General features: G+C 26.4%; 1 protein-coding gene across 2 annotated transcripts in view; it reads right to left on the reverse strand.

Annotated features, from left to right (window-relative positions):
- Window positions 1-17,411, reverse strand: part of LOC100210457 (serine/threonine-protein kinase SMG1) — a 125,666-nt gene that overhangs the window by 60,915 nt on the left and 47,340 nt on the right. For both annotated transcript variants that reach the window (XM_065803500.1, XM_065803499.1), the window contains exons 23-30: window positions 15,577-15,675; window positions 12,720-12,841; window positions 1,830-1,994; window positions 1,483-1,637; window positions 1,195-1,363; window positions 987-1,117; window positions 538-855; window positions 83-245 (exon numbers count right to left, since the gene is read on the reverse strand). In XM_065803500.1, the coding sequence (XP_065659572.1) occupies window positions 83-245; window positions 538-855; window positions 987-1,117; window positions 1,195-1,363; window positions 1,483-1,637; window positions 1,830-1,994; window positions 12,720-12,841; window positions 15,577-15,675 (1,322 nt within the window). The remainder of the gene's footprint in view (window positions 1-82; window positions 246-537; window positions 856-986; window positions 1,118-1,194; window positions 1,364-1,482; window positions 1,638-1,829; window positions 1,995-12,719; window positions 12,842-15,576; window positions 15,676-17,411) is intronic.

Consider the following 17,411-nt stretch of genomic DNA (forward strand, 5'->3'; position numbering starts at 1 on the left):
TCACAACTTGTAAAAAAGTTTTTTTATGCTTGTAAAAAAAAAAATTCAAAAGTTATATCTAAAAACCAAACTTAATTTTAACCTGCTCTGCTTCAGTACTCATAAGAGCTTCACGAATAGCTGCTATTGACTTTAACTGCATAAGAAATGAAGCACTATTGTTCAATGAATTATTTAGCATGAAAGTTTGAAGTGGGATAGTAGCAGACTTGTTAGATAGGTAAAGTAAATTATCAACAGTCTCCCTAATAAAAAAAAATAAATCTCTTTAGCCATTAACAATTTTTCATAATTATGTCATAAACATAAATAAATTTTATTTTATTTTTACAATGTTTTTTTCTGTTACAAATTTCTCTCAACACTTTAATTACAAAACATAAGCCTTAACAAACAAGAAGCCTTGATAAACAAGCACACTTGTTTTTCTGCACAGTGATCTTGATAAACAAGGCCACTGTGCAGAAAAACAAGTGGATGTAACACATCCTAATGAATCTATTCAACTTAAAATAATCTACTAAAATAATATTTTACCATGCTGAACTATGTAGACTGCCAACACGACTTCCTTTTAAAGTATTTAAACCAGAAGTCCAATATAGAGTTAGCGCTTGCATTAAGAAAATTCTACTTTGGCACAACATGGCTTGAGGTGACATTCCATCAGCCATCATAAATAAATTATTTGTATCATCATCATTTTTTGAATTAGATTGATAACCTTTTTCTTCTTTTACTGTACCAAGAACAGGGAATTGTTCTTGCAGCATATTTGACATAGTAGCACCTGGTATCATTTCTAGCTGTTCATGAACTCCAGCAAAATCATGGTCCTCAAACTTCATCATGGCTCTTATAATCAAAGATTAAAAAATAAAATAATGCAATCAAAATATGACTTCAAGTTTTGAATTTGTAGACTTTTTATTAAAATTGTTATAAAAACTATAACAAAATGTTACAAGCAATTTTTAAAGACTTACTTAACATAGCTCAAATCAATAGTAGTATGTAAACCATGCAATGAAGGATACTTGCGCTTCAATTCCATTACATGTTGGTTCCATTTTTGTACTTCAGTCCAATCACAAAGTTGCAAGTAACAATCAGCAGTCTACAAAAACAAGAACAAAAGCAAAAATAGTTTGAAGTTTCCATAATTCACTTCATAATCTTTTAAAAACCATTTACTTGAGAAACAAGGAACTGAGTGCTTAATGGGTCAGCATTTATAGCAGGATCTTTGGTAAGCACAGTTACAGTAGTTTTTTTAGTTTCATTTATATTTTCTTCTTTTAAACGGTCTGGCAACAAGTAATGTGTCAAGGCTGATTTGAACTGCTCAGCTGCACTCTCCAAGCTAAATTTCATGTTTTAACATGTAAATTAAAAACAAACTTAATTATAAAATAATTTTAAAGGAAACATATTACCTTCCTTAATGGAAACATTTTACCTTTTTTAATGGAAACATATTACCTTCCTTTTGCTTTAGTAGTAGCACCATAAAGCCAAAAAAAATATCTTCCAACTACTTTTCTTGACCATTCTAGGACACCATAAATACTTTCATAACAATGTAACTGCATAAGAGAATCAACCACAGTAACGATTGCATGTTCAAAGTCAGACCCCTAAAATAAATATTTTAGAACAGATATTTTACATAATTTACTTAAAACACTGTTAATTAGCAGTCATGCAATTTACTATTTAAATTAAATTTTGTTTGCTTAAAAAAATATTAGTTTGCGCATAAATTCAAAAAATATGAGTAAAAGCTTATTTTAAAAAAAATGTAAAAGTTTGAAATCTGAATAACATACTTGTGTATTGCCTGAGTTTTTCAAACTTTGAAGCCAAAGATATCCATTTCTAACAGCTTTTTCAGGATTTCCACTCATGTTAGCTAAAACAGTGACACTCTCTTGTATGCGACTTAACCACTCACAACAAGTGCTTCTATTAGTTCGAAAAAATGTTCTCACTGACTAAAAAGCAAGTTTAAATAATAAATAATGGAAAGACATTTTTTAAACTTAAAAATAATAATAAAAACTTAAAATATATAATATTGAAAAGGTATTAAATATCATACTTCAAAAGATAAAAAAATGTTTTTTCTTTTAAACATCTTTGCTTCCAACAAGGCTGCAAGTAACCACTATGAGAGTTGGAAGTTACTGGAAGAGAAAAGATGAAGATTGTAGAGTGAGATAACGATTGACAGACGACTTAAAGGATTGCAAATTATACAAATCAGTAAAGCAAGATGAAGGAAGCGAATTCCAATGAAGTGATGTTCGAGAAAAAAAACTAGATGAATAAGAGTTTTTGGAGCACTTAGGAACAGTCACAGAAAAAAAATGAGACTTAATTGAATGACAAGTAACACGAGAATGAATTTTGGTAGATAGCACAAGAGACGCTAGCTCTTTAGAGCAGTGCCCATTATAGTATTTGTAGAAAAGAGAAAGAGTAGCAACATTACGACAATGTGATAATAGTTAGAGGTTGGCTGCAAGAGCAGGTCCAACTATGTTTACAATGCGTTTTTGCACCGTGTCTAAAAGAGAAAGGCCATCATTAGAAGATCCGCCCCAGTTATGGCAACAGTATTCCATACAAGCCCGGATTTGAGATTTATAGGGATAGATAATAGAATTTGGAGTAAGAAAGTGTCGAGCTCAATAAAGAGATGCAATCTTAGCATATGGTTTCCAAGAAAGATCGGAAGTAAGAGTTAATCCTAGAAGATAAAGAGTAGATGACTCATTGAGTAGATTACCGTTTATAAATATAGGAAGATCTAAATTATTGCAATAACAATTGGCTGAAAAAAGTTGGGCTTTATCTGAATTGAAGTTCACCAGCCACTGTGAGTCCCATGTTGTAGCAGAAGTGAGATCCTTTTCAAGCTCAAATGCCCCCTCTAAGCAATCAGAAGGTGTTGGTTTCTTATCACAACAAGAATAAATGGTAGTATCATCAGCAAACAATGCTGCCTTAGATGTGAGAATATCTGGAAGATCGTTAATGTAAATTAAAAAAATTATAGGGTCAAAGATAGAACCTTGAGGAACCCCTGAGGTTACAGAATAAGAAGAAGAGTGGTGTCTATCGAGGACAACTTTTATACTACGATTGGAAAGGAAGGATTCAATAATCTTAAAGATGTTACCAGATACACCGTAAGAAGAAAGCTTATGGAGAAGTCCAGCATGCCAAACTTTATCAAATGGCCTTAACCTCTCTACCTTTATCTGATGCATGATAAAACCTCTCGGTTATTACAGTTAGCAAATCAGCTGTACAACGAGAAGATCGAAATCCATATTGATGATAAGAAAGTAAGTTATTAGATTCAAGATGAGAGATTAAGTGTTGGTTAATTAAAGATTCAAAAACCTTGCTTATAATATGAAGAAGATTAATAGGACAGTAGTTAGACGAGTCAGATCGCTCTACAGAATTTTTGAAAATAGGGATAACAGATGCCGCTTTCCAGCAAGCTGAAAAACAAGACTCTGATAAGCACTTGTTGAATAGTTTTGAAAGTATAGACGACAGCTCCGGAGAACACATCTGCAAGACTATAACAGGTATGTTGTCCGGGCCACAAGCTGTAGAAGAGTCTAAGCAGGAAATCACTTTAGAAACAGAAGCAGGAGTGATACGAATGTCAAGCAATGGATCAACCTGTTTGACAGCTATATCAGGTAGAACGCAACTAGTGGAATCAAGATGATATTGATAATATTCAAGATAATATTGATGATATTCAAGATGATATTGATGAAAAGTTTTTAGCAAACAAGTCTTTAGGTGAGGTGACAAAGTCTGAACCATAGAAGAGAGGTGGAATAACAGATTTGCCCTTATTATTGATACTATTAAAGATTCTCCAGAAGTTAAGAGAGCCTAACTTTTGTGATGAAATATGAGATTTTATGACCTGAGAATAGTAGGCTTTGGCATTATACAAAATCTTTTTTTTATTTAAAAATACAAATTTAATAATTTATCAAATGAACAAATAATTTTTTTTTTCTTTTTTTTTTTGCTATTCACCTCCTCAAGGCTGAGAAGGCCACTACAGATGAGGAGGCTACTTAATAGTGGTTATAACCCTCTCTCAACTCTATAACTCTAAAACACAAACTTTGACGAACAAGGCCACTGCGCAGTGAAACAAGTTGATTTGGCAGTAAGTGACCAGTGCTAGGTGTGTGTATGTATGTATGTGTGTATATATATACATGTGTATGTATGTATGTATGTATGTATGTATGTATGTATGTATGTATGTATGTATGTATGTATGTATGTATGTATGTATGTATGAATGTATGCATGTGTGTATATATATCGCCACTGTATATATATATATATATATATATATATATATATATATATATATATATATATATATATATATATATATATATATATATATATATATATATATATATATATATATATATATATATATACAGTGGCGACAAAATAAATAGCACAGATTGATGTTTAATATGTAATGATATATTTTCCTGAGTTTTCGAGATCTAAACTATTAAGGCTAATAAAATATTAGTTTTAGAAAATAACATTACTGAGTAAAAAAATAAATTAACTTAGTTAAAAAAAGATTTGAACATATAAATGATTTAGAGGTACAGAAGAATGGGGCAATTTGAATAGCGCACCATGTTAAAGAATTATCATTTTGTCCCTTCGCTATAAAAATCACAGAAGTTCTTTGTATAAATAGTTAAGAAAACTTTACTTTGATTTAAAATCGGTCTAAATTTGTTGCAGTTGATTGATCTATGTTTCTGTAAACTTCCACAATTTTTCTATCAGATTTAGGTCAGGTGACTGCGCAGGCCACTCCAAAACATCAATCATGTTAGCATTAAACCATATTTTAACACTTTTGGTGGTGTACATGAGGTCGTTGTCTAGTTGGAATTTCCAAATCAAAGGAGGATTTATCTCCACATAAGGCAATATGACATTTTCTAGTATTTCTTTGTACATGTGTTGATCCATTGTCCCTTGAGTTCTATGCAACGGTCCCATGCCATACCATGAAAAACTCAAACAATTACCTTGCCACCACTATTTTTTACAGTCATTAGAGTATACCGAGGGCTAAGTTCTTGGTTTTGGGGATGACTTACATATTGTTTTCTGCCAGATCCAAAGCAATTAAACTTAGAATTGTCAGTCCAAAGCACATTTTTCCAAAGCTCATTTTTCTAAAAACATAACTCCTTGTGTACGTACTGTTTTGTAAACTTCAAATGAGACCAATGGTTTTTATTCGAGCAACTCTTCAAACAACTTATTTTCAAGTAAGCGACTTTTGACAGTGCTGACAGACAGATTGACTTGTAAATTTTGAGCAATTTTATTTTTAAATTTTGGTGCGCCAGCAAAATGATTTAGCGATGTGAACAATGGCTGCGTCTTCTCTAGGGGTTGTCTTTCATTTGCAAGACTTGCCTATTTTATTGCTTAATGAACCAGTTTTTTTAAATAAATTAAAAGCATTGATAATTTTTTTACGAGAGCAACCTAATTGAGCTATTTTAGAGCAGGCTTGGTTGGGAAGCTGGACTGACCATGAAAATAATATTTAGTTGCAAAAAACTGGCCTGATTTTTTTAATCTTCTGAATGCATGGAAACCAATGATATATTATATAACTAGATGTCTAACTTTTGGGATTTTATTGGATAAAATATCCCGCTAGTTAGACATCTAGTTATATAATATATCATTATAAAAAGCTGTTTTTATTTTGTTTATAACAATAGTCCGCCATTTGTAAAAAGGGCAAAAGCTGAAGCCGAAGTGTGGAATAAAAGTTAAAAATGCAAGTCAAAATTTCCCAATAAATTAAAGATAATTTAAAAACTAATTTTAATAATTATAAAATACTTATAAAAGTTTTTTTAGGAGCCTATGTTTATTAATAAGTATTTTAGTTCATATAAAGGTTTCAAAAGCATCTGTAGTTTTACCTTTCTATTCAAAACTTTAATCCCTTTTTAATCAAAAAAAAATTAAGGAAATATAATTTTTTATTTTACAATTATTATAATTTCCGCTTAACACTTTTACGTAAATAGTATTTAAATTTAAAATATATTTACTTCATTTAAGAAAAGAAAAGTTAAAAATATTTGTTTACAAATTTAATTTGCCATTTGTAAAAATGGCAAAAAGCGGCTTCACTTTTCGGATTGAAGTTAAACATCTAGTTATATAATATATCATTGATGGAATCATAAATAAACTTGAATGGTGCAGAAGAATAAAAAGAGTATTCGCGAACACTAAAAACCCACCAAATCTATGGACAAACTAATTCTATTAGTTTAAAAAGATGCTGACTAAGCATCTATATATAAAAATGTTAATTAATTAAATTTTTCCAGCCACCCTAAGCTCATTAAACCCCCTTCCCCTCCCATTTATTACCAATTTTTATTTGTTATCAACAAAAAAATTATTTCTCAAAACTTAAAAAAAATTTAAGTGAAAATCGGTCTTAAGAATTAAAAAACATACTAGTAACTGATCAATATTGAAACTTTCAGTGTAAAATTGGACCCCTATTCTACTTACATACTTTAATACTTTTTTCTGTTTTAAATACTAATTAAAATTAAAAAGCCTACTCACTAAACATCATCAGCGGTATTGTGAAGCAGTTCCGCTTCCTCTTCATAAAGTATTTTTAACCTTTTTAGTTGATTTTTATCTAGTTAAGTTAATTTCTAAAGTAACTCAATGATTTAATTATTTCATTTGTTCATCTTACAAAGAAGAATTGTTTCAAATATGTTAAACTTTTCAAGCTATAAGAAGCATAAAATAGTTATTAAAAAATTAACCTTTTTATTTATAAAATAATTTAGCTTAAATAAAACTAAAACTGGCATTACTTTTATTAGAATCTTGTTGGACTTTTTGGGGCTGGGGCTATTTTTATTTTGGAGGCCATTTTTATGTGCCACAGCGTAAAAATGACTTAAAAAAAAGGTCTTCTTGACTATTTTGGGGCCCCTAACATTGTGGAGCCTAGGGCTATAGCCCCCTCTAACCCCAACCCTCCTTAATCCTGCACTGGAAATAAGATATGAGTATATAAATAAAAATTATATTATACTCTATAATAAAAGAAATAAAAGATAAATAAAAGAACATTTGTTTTCTTATTAAGCAATCCTAAGATGTCACTTAATTTCATAAAAAAATTATAAAAGAGCGATGTTTCAAAAATATTTGTTCTAAACCTAATTTATTTTGCTTAAATTTTTTTTGTCTAAGTTATTTTCTTTTCCTTGTTTATTATTATCATTTTTTTTGTAATTGTCTCTCATCGGCCCAATTAATATTTTTTGCTCTTTTTTTAAAATTTTCTTTTTTTAAAAACATGGCCAGTTTTTTACAACTAAATATTATTTCCGTAGTCAGTAATCGAGAGCGATCGCTCCTGCTTCCCAACCAAGCCTGTTAGAGCTGTTCAATTCTTGATCTTGAAATCTCTGTACTTGTCCTCGAAAGACATCTGTTCCATGTTTACCTCATCCCATAGTTGAAAGAATATGATTTTTGCAAAATAAATAACAAGTTTATCCTTAAAATACAGAGTATAATGATTTTTTTTTGATATAATACAAGAACTTTGGTTATTTTTAAAGAAAAAGTAAATGTGTGCTATTTAAAATGACCTAAAAAATTTAAACACACCGCTAAAATGCTCAAAACAAGCAATTTTAATAGTTATAAATGTTTAATGAGTAGTTCCGTTTAAAAAAGCAAATATTGTTGATGCTATAAAAAATAACAGCAATTGCTGTAAAAACATAAAACTTGATATCAAAATGTTAAACTAACTGGTCATGAAAGCATTTATATAGTCGCCACTGTATGTATGTATGTATGTATGTATGTATGTATGTATGTATGTATGTATGTATGTGAATATATATATATATATATATATATATATATATATATATATATATATATATATATATATATATATATATATATATATATATATATATATATATAGGCCTTGTTTTAAATAAAAAATGCTTAATGCATTAGCCTACTGTGAATTCGACGTTCTAAAATTCTCTATATTTCTTCATTTTTTTAAGACATTAACTTTTTTAAATTACTGTAATAATATTAATTACTGCAAAACGAGTTAAATAATATTTAACTTGTTTTTTATAACTACTATTAAAGAATGTTTATTTTCTTTCAATTTTTTTAATATTAAATAACTAAATTCAATATTGCATTTTTTTAAATGTTTGATATAAACAAGTTTCTTTCTTTTCTCAATATGTTTGTAAATGAATAAAATATGTCAACTTTATTAAAATTATTATCTCTTAAATTTCTAGTTGCGGCTTTACAACTAAAATCATTTATTTATTTGGAAAATAGCAATTAAAAATTAATAAAAATTACGTTAATTTATTTACTTTATTAGCAATTAAGGTTAGCAATTTTATTAGCAATTTTGTTGTGAATTTTTTTCCAAACACCATTTATTATAATTATATCACTATATTATTTATTGAAAAATAATCACTGCGCTTTAACTTGCGTTATAAAACAAGTTTAACTTACATTTTGCACAAATTTTTGATGCAGTCTAAGAGCACGTTTACAAAAAATTTAATTTTGAGTAGAAAAAAAAAAAAATTAGTAAGGAAAACCGAAAAAACAATTGTTATAAAGATGAACTAATTTTTTATTAAGAATAAATAAAATTTAAATATTGAACAATATTTAGTTAAATTTTTAAATTAACTTGACAGTTAAGCTAAAACCAATCATTAACTAAAATTTTAAAAAGTTAAATATATTTTTTAAATCAGAATTAAACTATATATTTTATAAACCAATTGAAATAAAATAAGCTAATTATCTTATTGAAATATTTAGTAATAGAAAACAAAATTATTTCTAGTTGATGACAAATTTTTTTTGTATTCGAAGTTATAAAATGAAACATAAGAAAAAAAACCCATAAAAGAAATATGTATAATAAAAACTTAAATCATCTTGCGAGCACAAGAATATACATACAACTTTTGATTGCAATAAATGAAAAATTTACTTAAATTTCTATTTATAATAAAAAATAAATTAATAATAAAAAGTTTTTATCCGAATTAAATTATATTATTATGCTCTTTGCTTCAAGCTTAAAGTATTAGTTTAAAGTGAAAAAATCAATCATTACAAAATAAAAACAAAATAAAAATAAAATATCATAATATAAAATAAAGATAATATAAAATAAAATTTAACATTTTTTTGAACACACAAGCAGATCTTATAAACATATATTTTCAAACCCAATGAGATATTTTAATGATATGTTTGCAAACCTTGTACATACTTAGTTATGAAGTTAATAACATTTTTTACTGTTTTTTTACTTTTTATTTTATAATTTTTATATTATCTTTTTATCAAAATATGTTGCCATATTGCAGGCCTTGTGATGAAGTAGGAGCAATTGCTCTGCGCACATGAAACAGGCTCATAAACAACTTTCCGGACATGAGAAATAGCGCTTGCTAGTTTTGTTATGAGAGTAAAAATTCGCGCTTGTCCAAAGAACTTGCGAGGGAGAAAATTATAAGTTGATTTTATAGAAAATATTTTTATTAAAATTTTTTTGCTGCAGTCAAAATATGTTTAAACAGTAGAGTTTGCATATTGTTAAATAAAGGAGTTATATTCGTAATAAAGTACGTCACGCATAATTTATGTGGTATAAGTTCAAATTAAAAATGATTTTTTTCTTTTTGAAATTAATGTGATATAAGTTCAAATAAAAAATTATTATTTTCGATTTGAAAGCTAAATCCAGCATGTTTTTTTAAAAAAATTCTAGTTGAACTTTATTATATTATCGACTTAACTGTACCCTGGTCGATTAAGCTTATAATATGATAAAATTCAACCATTCGCTAACTCTTTTAAAGTCAAACCATTCGCTAACTTGTATAGTATTTAGGGTTCATTTGAAATTCGTTTAACTAGAACTTTTAGTTTGAATTGCATATAAGTCCATGTAATAAAATATCAAAACTTGCAACACTTCAAAGAAAATTGTAAAATTAAATGTTAAAAAATTATTATATAAAATGAATAATAATAAATATCTATAAATATCTAGCATAATACTTATAAATATCTTATAAACATCTAGTATAAAAAGTTTATAAAACTAAAACTTCACTTAAAGCTTCCATTTCGAACAGGTTCGATAACATTCTATTAATTGATGACATATATATAAATATTATATTCAAATATATTACATTTAAAATTCAAAAACATCAAAACGTTGAAATATCAAATATTTTTTGTCAAATATAAGTTAATAAACTAAAAAATTTTCACTGGTATCTTTGAATCAGTTAAGCTTATATTAAAGTCTGTTTATTAAAAAAGTTAAACTAAATGCAACTTAAAATTAAAAAAAAAAAAGTTTAAATAAACAACACATATAACAAATATATTTGTTATATAACTTTGAATAGAAACTTTAGGAAGCGTGCTTACAAACAACAAAAGAAAAAATGTAACATTACTAGTTTCATAAACGAATTTCTCAAAATTACGTCAATATATAAATTATTTATAAATTATATTTGCATAAGTATATATATACTCATATTAATATATATTATATTAGTTTAAGTATATATTTATTAGGTATATAATCAAGTATATAAAATATTATTCCTTCAATAATATCTAAATAGCGCATTCAGTTTGAATTAGAAAGCAGTTTTCTGTTTTGCACAAATAATGACTGAAAAGTTATTAAGTCATTACTGCTAACAGATAGAATTGAATGTTCACTAATTTCAAAACATTTTGTACCAATGAGAATAGAAAATTTAAATTAAAAAATTAAAACTTGATTGAATTTTGGAAAGTCAAAAGTTTTAATACACAAGAACTTGTAAAAACATAAGATTCTTTTGCTTTATTGTTTTTAATTTTTCATACATCTTTTGTAAATAAAAGAAATATTCTTAATCTTTTTTTTTTAAACTATTATTTATTTTAAATTAAATTAAAAAGTTTCTGTTGCTTAGAATGTACGCAATCAAGCATGATAATTCACCTCCAATAGGAAACAAAGTTATGTAGTCAACCTTTAGTAAATGGCAATATTTTATTTTTTTTGTTTAATATGCAGCAACATATTTTTTCCGGTAATTTTTTTTTTTTTTTGTTATCCACCTCCGAGAAGGCCGAGAAGGCCACTACAGATGAGGAGGCTACTTAATAGTGGTTATAACCCTCTCTCAACTCTATGACTCTGAAACATGAACCTTGACAAACAAGGCCGCTGTGCAGAGAAACAAGTTAAGCGTGGTACTATCAGGGACATGGTGGGGATCAAACTCGGAACCTCTCACTTATGAAGCGAGCACTTTACCACTACACCACTACAGCAGATAGACAAATGCATTAACTAAAAAACTATGCGTTTTTGTCTGACTTCCCGGACTTCACATGAAAAAAATTCAAACAAAAAATTGTCCTCCCTTTTCCTTGCACTGGTACACTTTGAGTGCCCTCGTACGCTTTTGAGTGACCCCCTCCCCATACTTGCGTACATAATTTATGGATGGCCCCATGGCAACCAATATCCAACTCTGAATATCGCTCTCAAAGACTTGATGCCAAGTGCGCTTAATCACGCTCATTGGTAACGTATTTCAGTATTATGAGCGAGAAAAATCTTGATGGGCGATTCTATTCATCACATGCACTGATCTTGAAACTTTAAAACCCTTTCCTAATAATTTTATCGACTTTATTAAAAATCTGAATTTGACCTAATACATATTTTTTTATATACATAAGTACCAGACCCCTAAACTAAAAAAACTTAAATAATTTAATAATTACCTGTTTAGCTGTCATCTAAAAATTTGTTTAACTAAAAATTTATCAAAAAAACATTAATTTGTCGAAAATGTCCAAATATGGTATTATTTAGATGTACTGCATGTTGTGTGGACGTTTAGATGTATTGTATATTGTGTGGAAACCTTTATCCACACAACCTACTCATTTATTCTTCTGTGTTACATGCTACACACAAACCATATAGAAAGATTCAGTTTTAGTAAGGGTGCAGTTCTGGTCAGGTGTATGAGAGGAATATTTCATATTAACTATGTTCTTAATACAAGCAACAACTAAAAATATTTAAAAGTAAAAAAAATATCAAAACTGTTTAAAAAAAAATTCTTGGTTAATTTTGTGTCAAATGAGAAGATTAAAAAATTTTTAAAAAATTGGAATTTTAAGAAATCAGAAGAAAAAATATAAGTAAATATAAGTAAATATAAAAAAATATAAATATAAGTAAAAATAGCAAAGTAAATAAAGTAGTAAAAAAAATTTGTAGATTCAGAACTTGTAGATAAAAAATTAGGAAAATATGTATTTTTCGAATAGAAAAAAATAAAGGAGGGCATCATATGAATAAATTTGTTATTGTTTTTAATGTTTTTGTTATTTTGTAACATAGTTTGCAAATGTTAATACTCAGCATAGAAGCAGATTTTCTTAAAAAACAAAGAAGTTTAAATAATTTAAACCCATATTGGCTTTAGTAAAAAAAATTAGAGGTTACTTACTCTGATACATGGTGGCAAAGATATGGCTGTCCCTTCATAAGCATTATACATTAATTTTTCAAGATTTTCCAAAAACAATAATAACACAAATGCTTGCTTCATGTAAACTTCTCTTGGAAAATCTATTATAAAATTAAAATCTATTATAAAAATGGATATATTAAATGCAAATGTATATAACCCATATATACCTTGTTAACATAATTTTTACATTTCGCTATAAATAAATTCAAAAGTATATATAGGAATATATATAAAAAAATTCAAAAAAATATATAAAGTATATAGAATTGCACTATTTAGAAACAAATATTTTTATGAAAAAGTAGTTAGTTTTTATTGATAAACATATGAACAGTTGTAGATATCAAATTAAAACTTATTTTGAACTAATTATAACAACATTTGGAAACACAATTTAATAAACAGCATTAGATATAATTTAAAAAATAACAGATATGGTTTAATAAATAACCTCAGATACAATTTAATTTATTCAAACACCAAAAGCAGATTATAAACCTACAATGATAAACACTTAAAGGTAGCAATTAAAAAAAAAAATACAAAATTATATATATATATATATATATGAACCCTAAAATCATAACTCAATCACACACGATAACCACTTATACACAACATACAAATCTATATCTACATTACAACCACATACTATCTATTAAAAGAAAATATTACCTAAACAGGCTTGGTCAGGAAGCGGGAGTGATCGCTCTCGATTACTGACCACGGAAATAATATTTAGTTGCGAAAAAATGGCCAGGTTTTGTAGTCGTTTTGAAAACATTTAAGTTTATGAATGTTCGAAAAAAATTTTTTGTTTTACGGATATACATGGAAACTTGAATGTTCTCAAATTCATGGTGCAGAATAATAAAAGAATACTCACGAACACTAAAAACCCGCCAAATCTACGAACAAACGAATTCTATTGGTTCAAAAAATACGCTGACTAAGCGAATTAAAGTTCTTGAGTTTTCTGTTGAATTGTATTATTCGAAATTTGTTGTGTATATATATTTCTAGCAATAATTGTTATAAGGATATCAAACAAACTATTACTTTAATACTATGGCTCATTCTCGGAACCACATCTGCAAAGCCGTAAATCTTTAAAACTAATATTATTTGTTTACAAAAATAAATGTTTTAAATATATATTTTTTAAATTGTCGAAATTTTTGAATGTTTATTATGTATTATTAATTTTTATTAGTATATTCTTATTTATCTTTAAAAAGTATGTTTTTTTAAGTAAATGTAATTTTGTGTATCTGTTTTTTATTCTAATGTAATCTTTTAAAGCAATTTTTACGATTTATTTTATAAACAAAAAGACTTTTAACAATAATTACGTTTTCAATGAAATTGTTAATAATCAACAAAGTTATTAAAACTAATTATAAAATAAACATAAAAGAAGTTTTTGGTTACTAAACATAAACATTCATATGAAGTAACTCGCCATATATATATATAGACAGGGTTATATATATATATACATATATATATATATACATATATATATATATATACATATATATATATATATACATATATATATATATATATATACATATATATATATATATACATATATATATATATATATATATATATATATATATATATATATATATATATATATATATATATATATATACATATATATATATATATACAGGGTTATATACATATATCTTTGCTTATATAAAAAATTCCTTATTTTAACATATAAAGATGAAAACTTGTTAAATAAACAAAATGAGTTTATTTCAAAATGCAGAATAAATTCCTATTATCTTTTTTTGACACTGGTGATTGTTGCCATCAAGTATGTCTTTTAGCGACATAAAGATCTCACTACACAGTATTTTGTAATATTTAGCAGGTTTTTTTGTTTTTGATTTTGTATTCAATGGCTGATGATTGTCGTATAGGCATGAAACTTAACGTACCATAGAAAAAGATGTTTTTTCTATGTTAATATATATATTTATATTTATATTCTATTTGAAATATCTTTTTAGGCTCTTCAATTTTTTCATGTGTGTGTGCCTGCGTGCATGTGTGTAAGTTTGTATATATATATATATATATATATATCTACATATATATATACATATATATATATATATACATATATATACATATATATATACATATATATACATATATATATATATATATCTACATATATATACATACATACATACATACATATACATAACACACATATATATATATATATCTACATATATATACATATATATATATATCTACATATACATACATATATATATATATACATCTACATATATATACACATATATATACATACATACATACATATACATATATATATATATATATATATATATATATATATATATATATATATATATATATATATATATATATATATATATATATATATATATATATATATATATATATATATATATATATATATATATATATATATATATACCAGTTTTAAAAACTTTACTAAACGAATACTTTTAGTGATGTTTATCAAACTGATTTATTTTATTTTAATAAAATTTGATTTATTTTGAAAAAGTTTTTTAAAAAACTTATAACAATATTTAGAATAAAATATTTTTACACTTTGATAAACCTATTATATTTTTTTTATCTCCCTGCTTATTTTAATGTTTAGCCTGGATTAAGAACAATTTAATAAACCTTTTGATGTTTAAATACCAATAAAAAGTTTCAAATAAAAATGACAAAATGAAATTAACTGTTTAATTTTAAAATGTAAATTACAAAGAAAACAAATAACTTTGTTTAATGCTGAAAATAAAAATACCTTCAAATGGTTTTTCACTAGTTTTATTTTTATTTTTTTTCGACCCACTTTCCAAATTATTCTTTTCTCTAAATTTCTCATCAAGCTCTTTTAAAGCACCTGTATAAAAACAATTTAATAAAAAATAAAATTAAAAAAAATTAAAAATAGTATAAAAATAATTTTAAAGTCCTACAAAATTAAAAAAAATTTTAAAATCAGGGTTGCAGAGTCCCAAAATAGACCACAGATTTGAAAGTCACAAAAAGATATCTTTGTGACTTTCAAATCTAATTTTTTTGACTATAGCAACTGACTACAACATTAAAAATACGCTGGGCATTCTTTGAAATTTATTTTAAGTAGAACCCTAACATTATCATAATTTTCTATCATCTTTACATAATGAGCAAGGGCAGTGAAATGAATGCTGATTCCCATAGTGAAGAAACACTGCTTTCAAATTCCTTTTGAACTGTCAATGAACAATAGCCATTTGCTGGGATTATGTTCGAATGTTACACCAATCAACATTCCATTCACACCAATGCAGAAGCAAATATTACTCATTTTTCAAATTCTTAATGTCATTTTTATAAACAGATAACCTACAATATTTTTTTGATATAACAGATAACCTACAATATTTTCCAAGCAAACACTATTAACTCAGTCACAATGTTAGAAGTTCAGTAGTTCTTGATTTAACAAAATTTAAATCTCTCATCAAATCATTTAATTCATTCTGAGTTGGAAAGTGGGGTTTAGAAGATAGGAGTGCAACAAAATCTGTATCTATACCCATTTCTCTGATGCCCATCCTTCATCTTTCATCAGGGTGTTTAATTATTCTCCTGTTAGCAAAATATAGTCAATAAAATTAAACAACGAGATAATTGCAATAGTTGATATATGCATTTATTCATACTGATTTACAACAGCTAAATGAATTAAGTAAATAAAAGTTGCTTGCCATCATCAAATTTTAATAGTGAAACTACTTGTATTTGATGATGGCATTGTACTGGTAAGCAATCATCATTCGGTACCGGTTGTAATGAATATGTTATGTCTATATTAGAGTGTATTTTACCTTTGTTTATTTGCTTTTTGTAAAATCAATCATATAAATGTAACTGTCATCAAGATGATTTTTTGGTTCTCTTTAAGTTCTAGTAACCGCAAATAGCATTTTGCAATTGCTAGAATCTCTCAGCCAACATTCCAGAATAGATTGACACAACATATCATAACTGGTGTCTACTATTAGGTGTCTACTAACTGGTGTCTACTACTCCAGGTTGTCAATTGGGACTTCAAAATATAGTTTTTAAGCTATATTAAACTTAGCCTATTAGACTATCTTATGTGACACCTGTTATGTCTGTGGTTCTTATATTAGTCTGGTGACTGCTTACATACTTTAGAAACCTTTTTTAGTATTTTTAAACTTTTAATTGAAACTGAAAGTGAAAATGAAATAAGGGTTTCAGTGTTGCTATTATTGAAATTTTAAGCTAAAAGCAATAAAATTTTTATACTTTTGTAGCAATCAATGATAACGGAAAACCAATTGCGTATTTGGAATCAGCAACATTGAAAATGCTCAAGAAACAACTAAAATATAGCACAACATTTTCAAAAATGTTTGCATGGTCTTATCTCTTTTTCATACACTTGGCAAACTGAAATCCTTATAACATTTTGTAATATAATTAAACATATTTTACACGAGAAAGAATCAAAAAACACCATTAAACAATATATCTATTTGTGCATATAGATAGCCAAATTAATTACTACAGATCTAGTTTCTGTGATGCCTGTTTTTAACTATTTCTTTAATATTTATTAAA

Source organism: Hydra vulgaris, chromosome 08 (genome assembly GCF_038396675.1).
Source record: "Hydra vulgaris chromosome 08, alternate assembly HydraT2T_AEP".
Taxonomy (NCBI): domain Eukaryota; kingdom Metazoa; phylum Cnidaria; class Hydrozoa; order Anthoathecata; family Hydridae; genus Hydra; species Hydra vulgaris.